Here is a 20,928-nt window from a genome sequence, read left to right as displayed (position 1 = left end):
TTTCAGAAATCACTGGCAAATTCAAAGGTATCCCAGGGCTTGGCATTTGTTGATGAAGAGAAGGCACAATGAGATTGCTCTTTGGTATCTCTGTTTATACTCTCAGTCCAACTTGGCTGTCAAGCTGTGGTTTAACAACACAGTGAATCGTTTTTTTTGGGAACTTAGTGTCAAATCTCAAAGCCACTGTAATCATAAGAATGCATTATGTGGGTGCAGAGTCATTCCACTGATTTGTTAACAATAAATTGAAGAGAGAATTTTGTCCTAGCAGATTAATGTAGATTTAATGTGGAGCAAGTAATTCTCTGTCTAGGCAACTTTAACTTCATGCTGTCTTCCTGAAGCCAGCATAAAATAAACATAAAATTGTAAAGTGGATGTAAACACTCTGCTGTGTGCTCTGGCTAAACAAATCGAAAAGTAGTCATATGCTCTTGCCTGATTTTTATCAAATTTGTACTGCTAAATGATGTACAACTGTGCAGAGCTGGTATTTAATGATCACAGAACCACTGTGTGAGTAGTCTACCAAAACCAACAACTCTGTGGTTAGAGAACTGAAGGCATTTCATCTTAACATCTGCTTTTCACTGAGAATTACAAACACCCTCATCAGTGGAAGCTGTCATGTCTAATAAAAGGACAGATTCAATCATTGCTATCTAGGAGATCATCGTGAGAATAAGATGGAAGATGCAGAAAATGTGCATCAACTGTAGAATTCTTAGTACTCTGGTATTTATTGTGACCCAGACCTCCTTTAATGATAAAATATATTGCTTTTGTGACAGGATAAGGATATTTGTATGCCCTTACTTGCTGTAATAAAATAGATTCTTTTTTTCCCTAACCTAGAGAAAATATATCATATTTCTGTGATTATAAACTCAAAAAATTCCCTGCTGATTATCTGGTCAGAAAATATTACACACCATATATGCTACAGGACATTTTACTTGCTATTGTGGGTTGACCCTGGCTGGATGGCAGACACTCATCAATGCCACTCTATCACTCTCCTCTGCAGCTTGGTAAGGGAGAGAAAATATAATGAAGGGTTCATGGTTTCATATAAGGATAGGGAGACATTGCTCACCAAGTACCATCATGGGCAAAACAGACTTGAATTGAGCATATTAATTGAATTTATTACTAGCAAAATCAGAGCAAGATAATAAGAAGTAAAATAAACCTTAAAAACACCTTACCCCCACCCGTCCCTCCTTTCCTGCTCTATCTCCTCTCCCAACGGCTCAAAGAGACAGGAAGAGGGGATTAGGGTCAGTATATCACATGTTGTTCCTGCCACTGCTCAGGGAGAGGAGTCCTTCCCCTGCTCCAGTGTGAGGTACCCCTCACTGGAGACAGTTCTCCACAGACTTCTCCAACGTGAATCCATCCCATGGGCAGCAGTTCTCTACAAAGTGCTGTAATGTGGGTCACTCTTCCACAGAGTATATATTTCCTACAAAATTTTTATTTCAGTACAAAGTTTTGCATTTTTCTGTTTAGAAATATATTTGCTTATGTTCACCTCACCAGCCAATCCAAATAATTTGTTTTAATGATTTGTCATTTTCATGGTTTATCATCCCTTTGGTCTTCATGACATCTACAAATATTGTCACTTAAAGTCTGCCTGTCTCTAACTCTTTCTCTGCTTGTTTCCATGGGATTCAGATGCTTTCATCTTAGACACTGTTGCCTAATAAATCTGGCTGACCAGGAGCTGCTCAGTCTCTTCTAGATTCCTCAGATTGGTACTTTTCCATCCAAAGCACAAACATTCCCACCTGGCATAATTTCACCCACCAGGTCGCAAACATGAAACCCCTCTAAGCTTCACAAACCTCACACAGGAAAAAAAGTTGCTGGTAAATTGTATCACTGTTCTGACATTGTAGTAGTACAGAAAAACATAAAGCATCTTCAAACTTTGTCCTTAATTTACGCTTTTGCTATTCACGTGGTCAAAATGTATATTCTAGTCCCCATTGCCTCATTCTACCACTCCTCACAAGGGAAGATTTAGCTCCTCTGGTATTTCACAGCCTGATGGATCTGTTCACAGTGACATGAGCAAACAGATCTATCTCCCATGCTGCACAGCATCCTAGCAGGATGGACAAACCTGCCTTTCCCAGCACTCCACACCCGCTTTGGTCTGGGCTGGCAGAACCCACCAGCAGTCACAATTATTTCATCCAGTGACAAGAGATTTCCACGACTGTCGCAAAAATCTCACTAGTCTCATTTCACCACACTGTGAAGTAAGATTTTAGGACCAGCCAGGTTTTAGAGAATATGATTGGTCCTAAAATATCAAGGAGGAGGTAGAAGTTTACATGCCCGAACATGCTTTTATTTGGCAGTAATGGAGATTGGTAAATTCTATTAATAAACTCCTTAAAGCTGCAAGTCGCTAATAGTAGCACATACTTGCTCATTACACCTCACTGTAGTGCTAATAATATAAAAATTTTAACTGTGCAAATATTTACTAAGACAATAGAATATTTTCCCCTAAAACCAAACACATGCAAAGTCTGTGGTAAATGACACAATGATGTCCATGTTCAGGACCCATTGACACCAGTCTTCACCCCTGCACATTTCAGCTTTTCTAACCTAAAACATACAGTAATGTCCTTTTTGTTTAGTTTTTCTTTCATCTAAACTATTGGTTATATCTAACCAATGTTAATTTGGAGTTCTCCTATTCACTATGGCTATTTTGTGGATTAAGACTATTTCTTTAAATTAGAAATGTAACTTATAAACAAGGCTAAAGTAACAAAAATTTATTTTGTTTTCTGTTATGTTACACCCTCTCTTTATTAGAAAGCAAAAATAGCTATACAAACAATCTGATGGGATCCCTTGAAAGTAATATGTGGGAAAACTATTAGAGCAATGCCAGAATTTCAAATCCACATTAAGTTAATAGAATCTATGAAAAACTTTGTGGAGCAATTTGTCCCTGAGATAATTGAATTTAAATTACAGGATTTATAGTAAGAATTACTTAAATCTTGTTATACTTGACTCAATTGCTAAAAGCATCCATTTTACTTAATATTGGTCTTTGTGGAGTTAGTAACATATTTTATTTGTTACTGTTAGAAAAATGTATCATTTTAGAAAAATAAACAGGCACATCCTTCATTCTCTCCTGTTTCTCATAGTCATTTCCTTCCTTCCTCTCATACCTTCTTTATAGAGCAGATATTTCTCCTCTGAAATCTGTCAATTTGCAAGGTTCCCCACTGAGACTGTGTTCTTTCAGCATATGCTAGAAGTGAAATAAATGGGACAAACTGCATCCTTAAAAGTAAATATATACCTCACTGGCTTGGCCACAGAAATACTCTGGTTTTCAGCACTACATCCACCTACTCTTGGGGAAACTAGTTTTCTAGGTTTTTTCTTTTCTGTTAGGACAATATTTATCTCAGTATCCCCTAGCTCATCTCCAAAGAAGACCAGGACCATGGATGTGAGTCCATCATGTTACTTATTCAGATTGGCCACATGAATGCATTCATACTCACCCACCACATTCACACATCTAATAGCTTCTTCCTTTCAGCTCCATCAGAGGTGTTTGGCTCATATGTAAAAACAAGGTTAGAACACATCCTGTGTTTAATCATTTCAGGTCTTGCATTAGGAAGTGAAACTTTAAAAAAGGATCAAAATAAGGAACTTGGGAATTACTGATCCATCACATTAACTTATATTCCCCACAAAATAAAAATAAAATGTTTCTAATTACTTACAAGATAACAGGGAGGGGTGTAACTAATACAGGCTTTTCATGGACAAATAATGTCAAAGAAATCAGTCCTGTGGATGGGATAGACTCACTGAAGCTTTTGAAATTGATGTGATATTTTCCTAGGAAACGCTGTTTCACCTGAAATATTTCCTGGTGCTCACAGATCTAAAAAGATGCTACCAGGAGGAAGTCCTGCTTTACACACAAACAGCAAGGGTGTCTAAATACCCCCATCAATTGTCAGGATGATCAATCAAGGAGTACGTCCATCACAGCTGGGCAAACCCAGGCTGATGTTATTTGAGGTGAGGCCTCAGCTGGAGCATGCAGCTCAATGGGCAATGCATTTCAAGCGAGCCACAAGCAACATCTCTGAAGTGTGACCTGAGAGGTCTGTGATGAGAATGAAATTAGGTTGGTTGAGTGTAGAAGTGTGTGACAACAACCTCTAAACCCACCAAAGTTATTAGTGAAGACCTATGGAATGGTTTCCACATATTTATGGGGAATGAGATACATATTAGGCAGCAGGTTTAGGTCATTTACTAACTCCATCCTCTAGGAAGGGTCTAAAGTCCTTGTCATCAGGGGTCTAAGAGATTGGAGTGAATTGCTCTTTCCAAAGTTGTTTTTATGAAACAAAGCTATTGGTTCACCAGTATCCTTAAATAAATAAATTAGTATGTGGCCACAGCCAGGAGCACTGGCAGAGGTGGTTAGTGAAGGTTAGCAGTGGTTTGAGGAAGCACCACTACAGCCATCTGTGCTTTCATGTCATTTTCATTCTGACTTTCAGGGTATCTGTTGACTTCAGCAGAAAGTCAGAGCAGTCAAAGGGGTGGGATGACAAAAACACTCTCCCCACCCCCCCCATCCCCCCCCACCCCAGATGTCTCAAAGATCACAAGGAAAATATCATTCAACAACGTTAGTCCCTGATGTTGGCACTCAGAAGGAGGTGTTGAAGTAGTTCTCCATGCCAGCAGAACAAGCAGGAGGTGCTGACACTGGTGGGAGGGGGAATTTAGAAGGGGAAATAAAAATGCTGGGAGGAAAATTAAGTGGATGGTGGATTGCCCTTCCATGGTTCTGCTGCTGTTCCAGTAAAACACTTTTTCCCAAGGCTTTTTTCTCAGTGACTTCTTTCTTTCTGAAGCACTTCATTTAGAAAGTAATTCTTCCAGCTGCATAAATGATTTCCCATTTGTAAAACCCAAAAATCAAGGGAATTGTTTAAAACTATCCTGTTGCTTACAGGTAGTTATGTGCTGAAGCAGTTGTTAGATTAATGAGAAGAAAAACAATGATGAAGAAGAATGCATATGTTGGAGGAAGTCCATGAAAGAAAACTGTAGGCTGAAAACATTTCTCAGGTGCCAGTGTGAGTTCCAAGCAGTAGGCCGTGTAAAGTGGGAGAAATGCAGAATTTGTTCAATAGTTTAGATGCTCTTACAAACAGAAAGTGGTGGATTTGAAGGCAACTATCAGGATGTTACTGAAAAAATATACCTTTATTTTTTAAATTACCCATTTTGTAACTTCAGGTCTATCTGAAGGATTACCAGAGAAGTATATACATTTTGCTCTGCTTTTAATACATTTTTCATTTTAATGACCCAGTGCAGGTTGTTACTACCTGTCTGGCTGGCAGGAACTACCCAATTACCCTGTTGATGAAATCATACCTTCAAATGTTATGCAAAATTATTTTTTAAAAAGGCCAGCTGGCATGTTTACAGTGAAGAGAATGAAGAACAACATTTCCCTGAAGAATTTACTTCAAATAGGTTTGATACTATATGCAAAGTAAAGTTGAAAGTTTCATGTTAGCATAAATTGGTGAGAATTAGTGTATATTTGCTATGTCGTATATGCTAAAGGCAATGCTGGTGGAAAAATACAGAAAAATATTAAAAAGCTCATTCTTTTAGTGTCTTTCTACCTCAACTTTGGAAAAGAATTGAAAGCTCTTTTTTCCATCACCAGAGAAAGGAAATGCTTGAAGTGGTGGGGACCTTCTTGTGAATGTCCAACCACAGCACTGGAATCAAAGCTCTTATATTTAAGTGCCTCCAATATATCCAAAATATTTTGCTTAGAAAATGCAGGCTATTTTCAATTCACTTCATGTAAAAAAAAGTCAATAATGAAACATTTGATTTGTTGTTCAAGTTTTCACTGAGTCATTGAGGGCAGAGAACAAAAGAGACAGAAGGAGAGGAGGCAAATTTGAACACAGTAGATAGAGTAGACTGCTACCAAGAAATTAAACCCCTAATGTCTGGACTGAGTTGAAAAAAATTGGAAAAGATTTTAAAAAACCCCAATATAATCCAAAGAAACAACGTGACTTGGAAAAAAATATAAAAATCAGAATGAAATTAAATTGACCCCCAGGCTATGATGGAGATGTTTCGATGGAGTTTGGTAGACCTGATAGGAGAACCACCGCTCCTGCTCCAACTGCCTTCAATGGGTTTTTCTCCCAGTCCAAGGAGAAGGAAAAGAAACAGTTGGTCCCTCCTTGTTCTAGCAGGCAGCTCCTCTATCCCTCACTAACACATTTTAGGTGTTTTCTTCCCCATAAGGATTAGGTGTCACATCCTTGCCTTGGGCCTGACTTCAGTTCCCTTGGCCCTCTGTAAATGCAGCAGTGTGCCCCCAAACAAAAGTACCCCAATAATCTTGTGATTCTGACATCTATCTTTAAATTCTTTGTTGGCTTTGACAGAATTACATTTTCCAGCAAAATCCTTGGCCTGTGATTTTCAACCAGTTCAGTCAAGCAGCAGAGAGACCTTGGTCTCATCAGGAACTGTGCTCTTCGACTCAGTGAGCAGAGGGAAATCACACAGGGCAGGGCTCCTTAGCAAAGACAGCAATCTGTCACCCTGACAGAAAACTGAAAAATCAGATTTGGCATTCTGGAGCCCAAAAGATCAGGGCTGAGCTTTGCACAGGAATTGCATTGCACAGGTTGCACTTAGACCCAGTAGGATCTGTGCAGCAACTGATGCCTGTCTGTATTCAACAAGACCTCGAAATACACCTCCAACCTAAGTAGGTTGTTATAATCTTCTGGGGCCTATACTAGCTTTCCACTTATGGAAACCAAGGTTTGAACTCCAGGGAATGAAATGAGGTGAGCACAATTGCATACCTAGTCACAAGTATAAGATTCAGGGCATAAGAAACAGAAAATGGGGCTGGACGCACAGTGAGAATCTGAATTTCAGGGCAAAAGGGGATGTACAGTGTGTGAACTGAAGTAACTTTAAAACTCTTGGAGTTTTAAGAGACTCAATTTTGTGGTTCAGCAAGGAACATGAGAGACTATATATGACATATATTTCATGGCAGGTGACTTTCACCACAAAGCTCCTGCATGACCAAGGCTAAAGAGGCCAGATGTGGAGAGGCATAAACAATTATCATGTGAGATCCTCCGGTGCATCATGAGGAAAGGAGGGGCTGACAAATCTTACTCTGACACTCCTTCTTAGTGTAAAGCCCTTTATAACATGACATTCCTCAGTAGCCTCTCACACTCAGGGAACAAAGGGAAGGAGGCCAGACATCCTTGGGCAACTGTTGCTCACCTTTAGCTTCAGAAAGCTGCCTTCCAAAAACCAAAATGCTCTAAGTCATCTTGTTTTCTTCCTTTTGAGGTTACACTCTTACCATCAAGGCAGTTCATCGACTCACTGCTGATAAACTTATTATCAACAAAAATAGTTCCTTTTTCTACATCTGGAAGAAGTGCAGCAGTTTCAGTTCCTCAGATGAGGTGAGCTGCTGTGGCAATTCATTGGGCCTGGCTTAGTGGCACCATCTCAACTTCATGGGAGTATTTTATAGCCTTAGTTAAATAAGTAGACAAGTAGACAAGTAGATTCATCTTTTTGCACCAATAGTACTCCTACATCTTTGTAAATGGATGGATTTTGCAAAAACTAAAGCTCTTTTTTGTATGAAAAAGCTTTAAAACATAAAGAAAATTAAAATACATTTTAAAAATGGCCCTGGAAATTAGGAAATTAGGACCCCACTGTGTCAGACATGGTCTACACATCCGTGCTGTCAGTTCCATAGTGGCTATGCCGCGTCCCAGCTCCCGGGAGTTTGTCTTAACGTGCCCGTGGGACCACCCGGCGCCACTGCGGGGGAGCGAGGTGCTGTTTCACCCTCAATTTAACATCCAAAGGGGTGTCAAAAGCCCAGTACTGAGGAGTGGGGTCAGAGGGCTGTCCCAGCACCAGGGCCTTGACCCTGGCCCCCTCCTGGCTCGGCTCGGGGCAGGGTGATGCAGGAGCAGCGATGCTCCCTCCGGGGCTCCGCGCAACACCCAGCGGGTCCCGTCGGGGCCGCAGAGCCCGCGCTCCGGGCCCGCACCGAGGCCGGAGGGGCCGGCCTGGGGGCCAGGGGAGGCGGCGTGTCCCCGCGGGGCAGGAGCGGCTGCCGGCGCACCGAGGGGTTTTCTCCCCTCGCCGCGGGGCTTTCTCCCCTCGCCGCGGGGCGCATCCTCGCCCGCCGGTCCCGCCGCAACGCCGGCAGCAGGAGCGGCCGTAAACCGGCTTACGCCCAAGGCGATCTGCCCGTGATCCGCCGGGCTGCCCGGCGGGAGGGGGCCGGGCGTGCGGGGCGGCCGGGACAGCGCGGCGGGCGGGGGGCGGGAGGCGGCGGTGATGTGAGCGGCGCGGCAGCTGCAGGCCGGCTCCCCCGGGAGCCGGGCTGAGCCCGGTGGCCGTGGGAGGGAAAGGAGCCGGGCGGGGAGGGAGGAGGGGGCCTGGACATAGCCGGGGGAGAAAAGGGAGGAGCGGGACCGGGGTGGGGGGAGGACGAGCGGCGCCAGGGAAGCGCTGCCAGCAGGAGCAGCGGCAGCGGCGGGAGGGAGGCGCAGCCCGGCGGACCCAGCTCCGCTGCCCGTCGGCGCTCTCCCCGCGGAGGTTGGGGACCTGCTGTGGGGTGATGGAGGAGCATGGGTACCCTTCCTATAGCGCCCGCAGCCCCGCCTGGGAGGAGCTGGTAGGTACATGCGTGCCTTGCTGTTGCACAGGCGTTTCCAACCCTCTTTCCTGCCTGTATTGTTCAGCCGGGGGGTCGGGCTATCATCCTTAAATGTGCCCTCCAGCCCCCCCTTCCCTTCTTCCGACCCCGCTCCGCGCCACAGCCCTGCCGCCGGCGCTCGTCCCCTCCCCGCGGGGAGCGGGGGGGTGGGAGCCTTTCGCCCCCGCCGTGTCTGGCCATTTGCTGACGAGCTCGTCCCTCTGGGAGACGAGGAGTTCATTGCCCTTTCTGAGTTTCACTGTCCGGGTGGAAAGCCTGGGATTAGCACCGAGAACCTTGCCTTCAACTTTGCCGATGGGGGTGGGTTGGATGTTGACACCGTTAAACTCCTTCTCTTAGCGCCGCAAAAGCAACGCGTCCAAGCAGCGTTGGGAGGCAGCTTTCAGAGACACACACTCACACACTTTCCCCCCCCTTCTTCTGGAGCTAGGCTGGGAATTGCTCCCATCGCAGCGGCAAAGCGGGACGGAGCTGGGGATACCCTGCTGCCACCCTGCCGTGTGGGGAAAGTGCGTGCCTTTGGGCCGCTGCGAAGGGAGGGGAGTGCTCAAACTGGCCAGGAGGAAAGCTGCGGTGAGGTTCCTTTGCGGTTTGTTTAAGCAACTGGAAGACCCTCCTTCCAACCAAAGGAAATCATGTCACCGGCATCCTCAGCGGGCGATAAAATCAGATTTCCCTTTTCAGGGCAGTCTGGTCCCGCTCCTGGGCTTTTCTCCATTGTGCAAACACACACACACATCAGGCAGGGAGGGCTAAAAATAGGCTTTGGGTAGCTGCTTGGGAGATTTCAGGCTATCTAAGAGGTCAAGGCTAGGCTGTCTCTGGCCCTGAACTTGGAGAGGCAACATGAAGCATGGACCCGTGCCACTGCCAAGCTCCCCTTTATATGGCTGTACCATCTTTTGCTAACTCGTTTTGTTGATCCAGGTTTTACTTGTAAACCCAGTTTTAAAGAGCAAACGGGGGAGACCCATTCTTTGTGTGGCTTGGTGTGCGCACTCTCAGGAAAGCAGCAGCAGAGCCCTGGAGATACCCACAAGGAACTAAGTTCACTCCCTTCCTTGTTAGGATTTGTAGCCCTCACAAATATATTTTTACTGTCCTAATATTTGTTGTTAAGTTGAACATCCCCCTTCGCTGCCCTCTGCAGTCCTCAAGCCCCGAAGCTGTTGCTGGAGATGCAACTGTGATAGGGAAAACAGCTGTATGTGTGTTCCGGTAACATGGAGCTGACATTGAAAGGATCAGGCAAGGGAAACCCGAGATTTTTGCCTGGAGAGATGAAGACATCGTGGGAGGAAGGCAGCGAAGTCAATTCCTGCGAATGCGTTATCCTATTAAACAGTGACATTTAAATTGCTGCCGTCATCCAAAACTCAGCTGAAACTTGGGAGGCAGATGGATTGCAGCCCCTCTCCGCTTGGAAATGCGGAGTCCTGGCTGAAGCATCCAAGCCCGGTTCCTTCCGTGCACACGGCTTAGATAAACAAGGAGCATATTTTTTTTTTTTTCTCCATTTCCCCCTCCCCCAGTAAGGGCCAGGATTTGGGTCATGTTTATCATTTCATTGCTGCATTTGTTAAAGAGTACATCCCTGAATGCAGTTTTAAGGTTAACCACTGCACTGAATTCCTTTACAAGAATCTAATTTCAGCTGATCCACTCAATCCTTTACCTGGTAACCTGATGGTAACATACATGATCTTTGTGGCAAGAGCTACATTGTTCTTTCCATCTGTTCATAAAGCAGGCTTTTTATGATAATGGGGGCAAAGGGAGATTTAGGTGAAGACCAGAATGATGAAAGGGAAAACATATTATACTCTCTCCCCTGCTCTTAAAACATGAAACAAAGGGCAGTAAGACAGGGAAAACTATTTTTTGCAGGTTTTGAATCTGTGCAAGTTAATAACCTGTGCAAATTGTCAGATTATTGGGAAATGCTCTTCCTATAGCTATTCTGAGAAATAAATTATGGACATTAAATGCAGTGACAAGTCCTTTGCTAATCAGAGTTGGATTTGTCTGTGTACTACTTCAAATTTCTATAAAGTCCTTTCCTTAACTCACACCACACTTTTTAATGGAAAAGCTCTTCCTGAATCCAGTAAGAGTTGTGTGAGACCCCATAATGGAGCTAAGTAAAACTGACTTAAAAATGTAAGGCTCACTCTGCATTCTTGCAAGGGAGGTTTGGTGGCTTTGTAGTAAAAACGTGCATGACACATGGCTCACAAAGCTCTGGACACAATTTTCATATTTTATATGAGACCTGAGTCTTGGCTTTACCTTGCTTTTCAAATGCATACATAAGTCCTAACACAGTCACAAAGCATCTGTTTACTTTTATTACCTGCCCTGGTTTGGACCTTTTCACTTCGAAGCATACAACATAGTTTAGTAGTTTCCTTAATATTGTAACCTACAGGTTATAGAATTCCCTTGGCTAATCCCAATCCAGCCACAAGCGATGTAGTTACTTTCATTAACAGTGATATGGATACATGTTGTTATATTTTGGCTTCCTCTTTGCTAAGTAAGGAAGTCAAGAAAGAATAGTATCACTAATTCGATCTGCAGAGAGAGTTCAGACAGGCAGATCTGAAATAAACTTGTTCAGAGTGGGGCGCCCAGTTGAAAACCACAGCTATCACTAACCACCAAAATTAAGAAAGATTCAATACAATTTTTTAAACATGGTGAATAATGCATTGTTAATCTGACACACTATTGATTCAAATTCCCTTAGAAAAACTTCCTGAGGTGAAGGATAGAAAAGCATTGCCCTTTAGTTTATAGATACCAAAGTGACTTAGAAAAAAAGACGTGAAAATGTTTGTTACAAAGGGAATGAGTTTTAGGGATGAAATCAAATAGTGCAGCAATCTGTATTATAAACTATAATCTTCAGTGCAGCTAGAGTGCATGTGTATTTAGATTTTTTTCTATATTGCATATGCATTTTAGTGACACGTGTCCTATTGGGACTCAATGTGGCTGAGTTAAAATGTTCTCACAGTGTATATATGTATATTAAATGTATACAATATCACAGTGTAAATATGTATGTATTGCATAAAGGGCAGTTTATCAGCTGATATTAATTGCTGTAGCACAAATGATGTCAGTAGAGCTGTTTTTTGTTGTTTGAGTATTTTCCTTTAAATGAGTATCCTTTCTTTATGCTTTTTAGTCCCTTGCTTAAGTTAGGAAATTTAAGGTCATTACTAAGAAGTGTGAAACTGTTAAGTGAAAGACACAGCACACGCAAATACTGTATGTGCTTTTAAAGCCTGCACATAGTCTCACATTGTTCAAGAGCTCAACTTGCAGAAGTCTAGTGGTACCATTTCTGCCAGAGTATTTGTAACTGTGGTCACTGGGCTGAAAGTATGAAATTTCTCATATTGAGTCTGACATCAATCACCTGGGAGAAATCCAGCTGTGAGATTAAGGGATAGAAGTCAAGTTGCAAGTTCTTTTTGAGGCAAACTTCATTGCCACCTTAGGCAGCTTTATCTGGGTAAAGGCTGGAACTGGACCCCGATTGTCTATTATTACCTTTGAAAAGAAGAACAAGTGGAAATAGTGATATCTTTAAAACTGTCTTTGTGCCTGGGCAACGTATATATTTGTAGAAACAACTTTCTATGCTAACATGAGTGAGTAACTTTTGTATTTTCAACAGTGCTTAACACTTGGTTTCTCATTTTGGAGAACTCTGTACACATTAAACAGCTGCAGACTTTAGAGCCTAAAATTTCACATAATCCACTATGTACTTCACAGAAACCATGTTCTCATATTCTTGTTGAAGCGTTCTTGTGGGACATTTCCTATCATTTGCAGACTTAGGTTATTGCTACTAAAATCTTCACATTAAGAAACCTGAGAGAACATTCCTAGTACTTTTTGTTTTTTTCATAGCACTCTGAAGTTTACCAAGACATGATGAAAAAGACTTGCTTGGAAGTGAAAGGCTTTCTTTCCTGGTAACCACACTTCTGTGTTTGGATAGTCATGAGTGAGGAAGAGCACACTGAGGTAGCCCAGGTGAAGATGCATGGTACCCTCTGCATGGTGCAGAAAGTGTGCAGCTACTAGTGCTCATAGTTGAGCTCTAAAAATGAACAGAAGTTGAAGAATTGTATTTATTCTAACAGTAACTACTATTGTTCAGCCAGCACTATTTAATTCAGTTGAATTAAATGTACCCAGTCTTGCTTGTGTTCCATTAGCACCAAGTGTTTCTCAAATCACAATTACTATTATGTGCAATATATTAAGAAACTATATCTTGTTGTCCCCTTGTAATATTCAAGTGACATTTACCTTCAAAAGAATTAAGGAACTACAGTGAGATATGTTCTGGCATAATTTGCTATTCCCTAAATTCAGATGGGGAAGAGGAAGAAAGGAGGGTGGAAAGACAGTGTCCATAAACATTGGTTCTACTGTCTTTCTTCCTAGCTGTGCCCTAAACTTACCTACTGAGAGCAACGCATACTTGCACCTGCTCAAGTTTGATCCCATGCTTTGAAAAATGGAGAATTCCCTCTCAAGTGAAGAGTGAGATAAGACAGAATTAGTCCTTAGTTTCACAATAATTTTGAGATGAGGTATTAATTATATGATTTAGGCCTTATTAATATTTTGATAGAGCATGTAGGTAATTTGATCAAAATGCCTTTAAAATAAAACTTAATAGATATTTTGAATTTTTAAATGTTACTTTTGATATTTTTTAAAATACAACCTCCACAACTGGTCCTATGTGGAGGTGGGTAGTAGAATTGTATTTGAAGTATCTGCTGCAGTAACACAGAACTAAGCCACAAGAACTCCAAGGCTTCATGGAAATATTGCTTTCCCCTACACTACTAGAAATAAAAACCCCAATAAAAGAAATGGGCTGGACTATAAAAACTCTGGACTATTGAAATTCAGACTGTGGCAAGGTGTCTGCAGTGTAGGATAGGTTGTACAGTTGTTTACTTTTCCTCATTAAATGCTTTGTATTTAGGTACTGCGGCATTATATTAGCATGTTAAGAGATGTTAGTTCCCTTTCTGGAAATATAAATAGAATTGTGGGAATATAGAAGCCACAAGCATTGATTGCTTTCTTATGCTTAATCCGGTCCATGCAGCTAGGATTTGTGTGTTTTATTTAGTATTGCTGTGATTTAAACACTTATTTTGAACACTGACTACATACAAGCCACAATAATTTCAAAGTCCCACAATTCAGAACATGTGGTGACATTTCGAGATTATGCGAGCTGCCAGATCTGAGATGAAAAACGAAAACTGACCCTTGCTTTCCCCAGAAGTAAGGGCTGCTCTTTCACAAAGACAATAATGAACAGAATAACAAGAAAATTAAGCTATTATGAGAAAATCACTGGAAAGCAATAGATGCATCTACTAAAACTGTCCAAGGCTTTGGCGCTGACGGATAGTTACCACGGGGGCTGGAGGAATAGCATACAGATAAGGAGCCAATCGCACCAGAAGCCGTCCGTCCCAGTCCCGAAGAGACATCCTGCGCTCCCTAGGGAGAGCGGCACAGCCCTCGGCCGGGACAGGGCAAGGTGCGGCACGGCCCCCGCCCGCTTTCGCCGTCCTTGCGCTCGGAACTCGGCGTTCGCCGCCCTCCGAGTGTCACCGGGCGGCACAGCGCGCACGGGGGGCGCCCGCTCCGGTGCCGCGCCCCACTCGCGGCCACGCCGGGACACTCGAGTAAAGCCTGGCAGGTGCGGGGGCGCCGGGCGCCCTCCCCGCTCCCCGGCCGGACTGGCCCCGGCGCTCACCTGCGGGGAGGGCACCCCTTTCCCCACCCTCCCGCGCCGCCTCCTCCTCCTCCTCCTCCCCGGGGAGGGGAGCGGCAGCGGCTGCCCTGGCTGAGCCGGGCTCGTGTGCTTTCTCTCGGTAGGAGTCCGGGAAGATGGCCGGGGCCGAGTCGGGGATGAGCGGCGCCGGGATCCCGCTGCAGCCCCAGCCCCAACCCCCGGCGGCGGCGGCGGGGCCGGCGGACGAGTCGTCGGACAGCGAAGGGGAGCACGAGGGCCCCCAGAAACTCATCCGGAAAGTGTCCACCTCGGGCCAGATCCGCAGCAAGGTAAGGGGGGCAGGAGCCGGCCATCCCCGCCGCCTTCACGGCCGCTTTCTCTATCCCCATCCCAAAGCGGGGCTAACCCGGAGCCGGGGACGGCCGCTGCATCCCACCCGCATCCCCGGGAGCGGCGGCGGGCGGTGGGGGGGGTGGGGGGGGTTGTGAGACAACCGTGCCTCTTCCTTCCTTTCCTCTCCCCTCCTCCCCGTCCAGCTGTTGCGTCCACATCTGTCCCCGGCTGGCAGGAAGAGCCCCCCGGGGCTGCGGCGCTCCGCTTGGCCGGAGGGGAAGCTGCCTGCCCCGGCAGCCGCCCTGCCCTGCCGGGCGTCCTGGGTGTGGGGGAAGCGGCGGGCTGCCTCCCTCCCTCCCTCCTTCCCTCCGGCTCCTCTTCCTCGGCGGCGGGCACCGCTGCCGCGGGGATCCCGCCCTGCCACCCTGCGGCGCGGGTGGGCTGGCTCAGCGAGCCCTTCCTCGCCACTTTCCATACCCGCCGCCCACCCTTCTTAGTTCCCCGGCGGTCCCGGGGAGCGCTGCCGTGCGCCCCGCCAGAGCGGCAGGCACCGAGCCCGCGGTGGCACGTCGGGCTCCTCTTCGGGAGTGCCGCCAAGGAGGGAAAGGCGGCTTCCACTTTGAAAGGCACCTACCTCGCGGAAAGAGAAGTAAACTTCTATACATCCTCGCTCGTGGCACTGGATGTGTAAAGCAGCTGTCAAAATTTTAGGCTAATGCAGTTTTTTTTGCTGTCTCGGGCTGCAAGTTGTCCCAGTGGAATTAACTTTTTTCATGGATGTTGTATTTATTTAATTCCCTCCCCCCCCCCCGCCTTATAAAATCAACAAGCAGGCATTAGAATGCATAAACGTAATGAAACATAATGACTTACTTGCTGTGTAGAAGGATCCCATGACTTTCTACAAACCGTGGTCCACAGTCAGTGATTGGGTCTGCACAAAACCCCCTTGGAGAGAGCTTATTGATGCAATGACATGAAGATCAGGTTTTTCTTGGAAGTGTCTGTTTTGAGGGGCAAAGTGACTCTATGCAGGCCTGAACTGATCACACTTAGGGTTTGATTTCTACACAGTAGGTCATGTGGTGTTGTTTCCTCTACAGAGCATCTATTAAAGTTAGTAGTTTGTGAAGTCCTGTCCAGTTGGTGCTGTTCTTCCCTTGGGCTTTTGCTCCATGCACTACATGCAAAAGGCAGCCACCTTTAAACAGTGATTGTTAAACAGTAATGTTACTCCATTATGTGAGGTGGAAAGCAGTTTTTTCCTAAAACCTCCTAAACAAGATGTGTCATTCCATTTTGTTGCTAAATGTTAATTTTGCATTTACAACTGTTAGGCCTGGCTGAAAGGTTACTGTAGTAAATAATATATAACTGTTGCATTGTGTTGGAAATGTAATTCTACACAAACTTTCAGCTTTAACACCCTTTTGTGTCTTCAGAACGTTTTAAAAGTTACAGAGCACGATGCCTTTATTAGCTTTAGTGGTATTAATGCATTTGAGTGTTTGCTCTCAAAGAGGTTGATACTTGCGTAGGAAAACTTGCCTATTATGAATGTTATCGACACAGGTTGGTGAGATTGAGATCCCAGCCAATTCTTGCCGACTGTTACAGATGGGTGGGATATTCTGTATCTGAAGGTTGTGAATGAATGCTGAGCTGGGATCTCCTGAAGATCTAAGACAGCTCTGAAAGTCTTGCTTTTGCTTATCTTAGCTTGAGTCCCAGTTCTATTTCTGTGAATCAGATATATATAGGAAAAACTGACTGCTGACATAATTGGAGTTAAAATGTTGCTTTACTGGTTGCAATTTACAATAATATGTAACTCCAAATATAATCATCTGTCTTTCAATTTAATTAAAAGTGATATATCATTGTTAAAGATGAGACCCATGTTAAATAATTCAGTAGCACTTTATTTTATAACTCACAATGCATTATTTAAAAGTAGCTATATTTAGACAGACAACTCCCATTTAGTTTAAGGGTGTTGTATGTTTGCTGTTGTAGTAGTTGGTGATCAGTGGTTACATGAAACCACTAGAGCAAGGAACATCAGGGAGCTGCTCTTTTACCCAGCCAGTCCCTTTCATTCAAATTAGATTTGTTAAGCTTCACTTACTTGGTGGATGTGTTTGTAAGCTAAGGTTTTAATTAAATGGATTGGGTTTGTTTTACATCTAAGAATAGACTTTTGAAAGAACCCAAGGCATGTATATTACATTTATCATTGATGCTTGTGGGCCATTTAGGACTGTGCTATTTTTCTCCAGAGGTTGCTTATTTACTTACTTGAAGCATTTCAGCGATGTGGTATCGATTCCTTAGCTCAGAACTATACCCAAAAGTCTCCACTGGTAATTGTTTTTGTTTTACTTAAGGAAGATGTTATTTTTAGATGTTTTGGTACAGTTGATCATTTGTGAAAGCTACCATATGGTGATACTTTGCAGACAGAATCACTCAGGAGTGGATTTTTTTAATGTGTGTATAACAAGATTTAGGAAATATACGTACAAGAACAAACCACCCCTTTCACTAGCACAAACAGAAGCCTAAAAACTTTTAACATCTGTAGTTCTCAAAGGCAGTCTTTACTCTTTGCTCTTTTCTTCCTAAATAAAACCAATTAATTACTTAGCTGAGGGCAGGGGGTGAACAAGAGAATGAGAAGATGAAAAGCAAGAGTACTGTATTGGCAGATGTAATTACACCAAAGTTTATTGTTTGTTTGTGATATGCTAATGATTGGTTCACAGTTCTGTTGAAAAGACTGTTGTCCAGTTTTGCCATAGCTTACCCACACTGGATAGCAACTTCCTTGGCAAGCTGTTAACTTGATTTCAGTGGAACTACTTTTACAGTCAGTTGCTAAGAAAAACAGGTTGGTGATACGGCTGGACATCATTGTAACCTCTGTTATGGGTGCAGTTTTAGTTTATGCATCTCTTAAATTTTTAGAATACTTTAAAGCATATCTGTGTCAAAATGTGGCCATTGTTAATTACCCCAAACAGAAAACTTGAAGATCAACATGTGTTTGTGTCTGCCAACTTACGAAGAAGGGAACAAGTAGTGGTGTAAAGGACTATTCTTTAGGCCAACATGTTGTTTGTCACTAGGAACTATTTGCTAAAGCCCCATACTTGGTTGTAGAGTGGCACTGTAGCAGTAGGTACCTTTAGGGAAATCATGTCCAAAACTGATTAGGACTTCTGTGAGATTAAAGCCCGTATCTTTAAGTGTCATCCAGGAAGCTTTTGTATCTGTGGAGTTTGTATGTGTTCCATGGAGGAAACGCTAGTGAATAAATAGATGACAGGTACCCTGTGAAGTTTGAGCACTTTTGAGCCAAAATCCCTAATGGAAACAACTCTTGGTTTTGTAATGTCTACTCATCTTTCCCTGTCATGTTGGGAGACCTGAATATTTAGCACATAAAATGTGTCTCGGTAAAACAAAACAAAACAAAAACCAAAATCAACAAACATTTTAAGAATATACATTTTGGATTTTTGATAACTTTTTAAAACTGTAGTCAGACAGTTTTGAAGTAGTATATATGATGATACTGGGTTACAAGCAGGGTTATGTTGGAGATTGAAGTAATGGAAAGTTCTCCATGTGTGTGTTAAATTTGGCTTCTTCATTTTTAAAGATGCTGGTTAAGACAGGCAGAGTCAGTGCCTTCCTTAAACAGATTACTTCAGTTCTTGGGGCTACAGCCTGAAAACTGTCTGTCATCAGCTGACTTCTAGTTGCTTTAAAGTTAATCGCTGTAGTGCAAAGCACATTCCTTAAAAAGATGGCCTTTCTTCAGTTCTTTATAGCAGAAACGTGTCGAGAAGGGGAAGTTCAAATTAGAGTTCACACTTTTTCTCCTTGAATTCTCCTCACCTTGAGGATCAGCAGAAGATTAATAAATGAAACAATCCCTGGACACTTGGAGGTATAGTTGTCAGATGAGCACAGTTACAGCTCCCACTCTTGTCTTGAGTACTCTGCAAAAAACTGTGTATGAAGAGTAGCACTTTTATCACCGACCTAGCTTCCTATTTTAATGGCTCCATATCCGGTTAATGCAAAACCTCTGTTGGATAGGTGTTTTGCTCTCAAATCTGCATTGAGTATCTGGCCTGTGTTTATTTTTGCATGAAGCAGACATTCTGGAGCAGAAAGTACAATTTAGGAAATGCAAGAAAATGTGGTGTATTGAGTAAGATAAATACATTTGCAAGGTATGTGGGACAAAGCTTTCTTCCTCTCCTTCACCCCCAGTGGTTTTTGTTAGTAATGAAATTGCTGTAACGTGGGAGATATTCTGAAGCAAGACTGTGTCATAATTAGTGGAGATAATATAGTGTTGTTTAGTTAAATGGCAAGAGTTGTTACTTGAATTTTCTTATCTGAGTTATTAATATATATTTTTTGAGGTCTTAAATCAGTATGGAGTAATAAAAGTAAATTAATTAAATTCCCCAATGTGGTTTTATTTGCCTTCACACCAGCCATTTAGGAACTGAGCCTTCAAAAAGTTTCTAACCTTTTCCATATGGTGACATTTGACAGTGCCAAGTCCCAGCAGTCACTTCCTGTTTGTTTCTGGTATACATTTCTCTCGGTTTACCATAGTTTGTTAATTCACCTAAATGTAAAGTGCTGTGAGTGATACCAGTCTTCAAATGCATGAGCATCATTCTTTGCAATGTGATCTGTTTTTCCTTGTTTTAATGGTTCCCAATTTACTCAACTAAGCAGTGGTTCATTCCTTTCTGGTTAAGGAAACATGATTTTTTAATGCACCAGAAGTTCTCAGGAAAATGCCATGGTAGCAAAGTTTACCCCAGTGGAGATCTTTTATATGCATTAGGACTGTGTGACTCTGCACAGCTTCAAAATGCACTGTAGTTTGTAACGTATTCTGCAACTGCAGTAATATGAATAGTGTCACTAGTGAGGAAGTGCACAGCAACTGTCCTCAAGCTCTTGGCACCTGCTAGTGTTCACAGAACAGACTGAAGGGTGCTACACGATATCTGTCTTCAGTATTCGTATTTAACATTATTTTCATTCTGCAATTAAATATATGTACTGTATATCCATCCTTAGTAAAATATCTTGGCAACTTTTTTTTTTTTTTCCTCACAACTGTTGTGAAATCAGGCAAATTTATTTCTCTCACCACGTCCTGGGGACTTTAACCTATTTTTAAAGTGAAATATTCATTAATGTGTATTCCTGATACATGCAACACACATATGTATGTACAGGGCAATATATTTAAGTTTTGATATATATATATGCATGGAAGGTAAAGCCAGTCAGTCAGTGAGAAGCAAAGGTACGTTCGAGAGCAGCTAAAATCTGACTGATTTCCATCTTCAGAGCATCAGATGTATTCCCTAAAGAGGATGGGTCTATGCGATGGGGGTGGTATAATTATGTTAATGTCATATTTATAGAGGGGAGAGATTTTTCATTCTAATTATTGATTTGAAAGCTGTGGTCAGAATTGTTTGTTAAATCATGATCAGCTTTAAAAAAAGAAATTGAATGAAATCTAGGGACTGCTATACATATATATCTCTCTCATATATGTGTATATATATATATTTTTATATATATATATATATATATATATATATATATATATATATATATATATATAAAATTCTGTTCTAGAGTATGCCTGGATAAAGCAAACCAGTTTCTAGAATTAAATGGTGTGCAATATTTGTTGCTTCTCATAATTACTGTGTGTCTACATAAGCTTTCAAAATAGAGTCCATTAAAGGAAAATTTCAGGCAAAGACATGATAGTTTGGGGAAGCTAAAAATGACTGACCACACTATGTAGAAGTAAGCAGGGTTAGAATGGAAAGAGTTACACTATTTAAGGCACAGTGGTCATTACCACTCCAAATTCTGACACATGTTTGTATAAAACTGA

The 20,928-nt window shown here is 42.8% G+C and overlaps 1 protein-coding gene across 3 annotated transcripts in view; it reads left to right on the top strand.

Annotated features, from left to right (window-relative positions):
* The first annotated feature begins 8,628 nt into the window (after positions 1 to 8,628).
* Positions 8,629 to 20,928, top strand: part of DGKH (diacylglycerol kinase eta) — a 158,091-nt gene continuing 145,791 nt past the window's right edge. For all 3 annotated transcript variants that reach the window (XM_041466916.1, XM_041466917.1, XM_041466915.1), the window contains exons 1-2: positions 8,629 to 8,806; positions 14,783 to 14,968. In XM_041466916.1, coding sequence (XP_041322850.1) covers positions 8,750 to 8,806; positions 14,783 to 14,968 — 243 coding nt within the window. In that variant the 5' untranslated portion in view covers positions 8,629 to 8,749. The remainder of the gene's footprint in view (positions 8,807 to 14,782; positions 14,969 to 20,928) is intronic.

Source organism: Pyrgilauda ruficollis, unplaced genomic scaffold (genome assembly GCF_017590135.1).
Source record: "Pyrgilauda ruficollis isolate IOZ18807 unplaced genomic scaffold, ASM1759013v1 scaffold20, whole genome shotgun sequence".
NCBI classification, from domain to species: Eukaryota; Metazoa; Chordata; class Aves; order Passeriformes; family Passeridae; genus Pyrgilauda; species Pyrgilauda ruficollis.
Note: the sequence above shows the minus strand (reverse complement) of the source record. Positions and strands in the feature narration are given on the sequence as shown.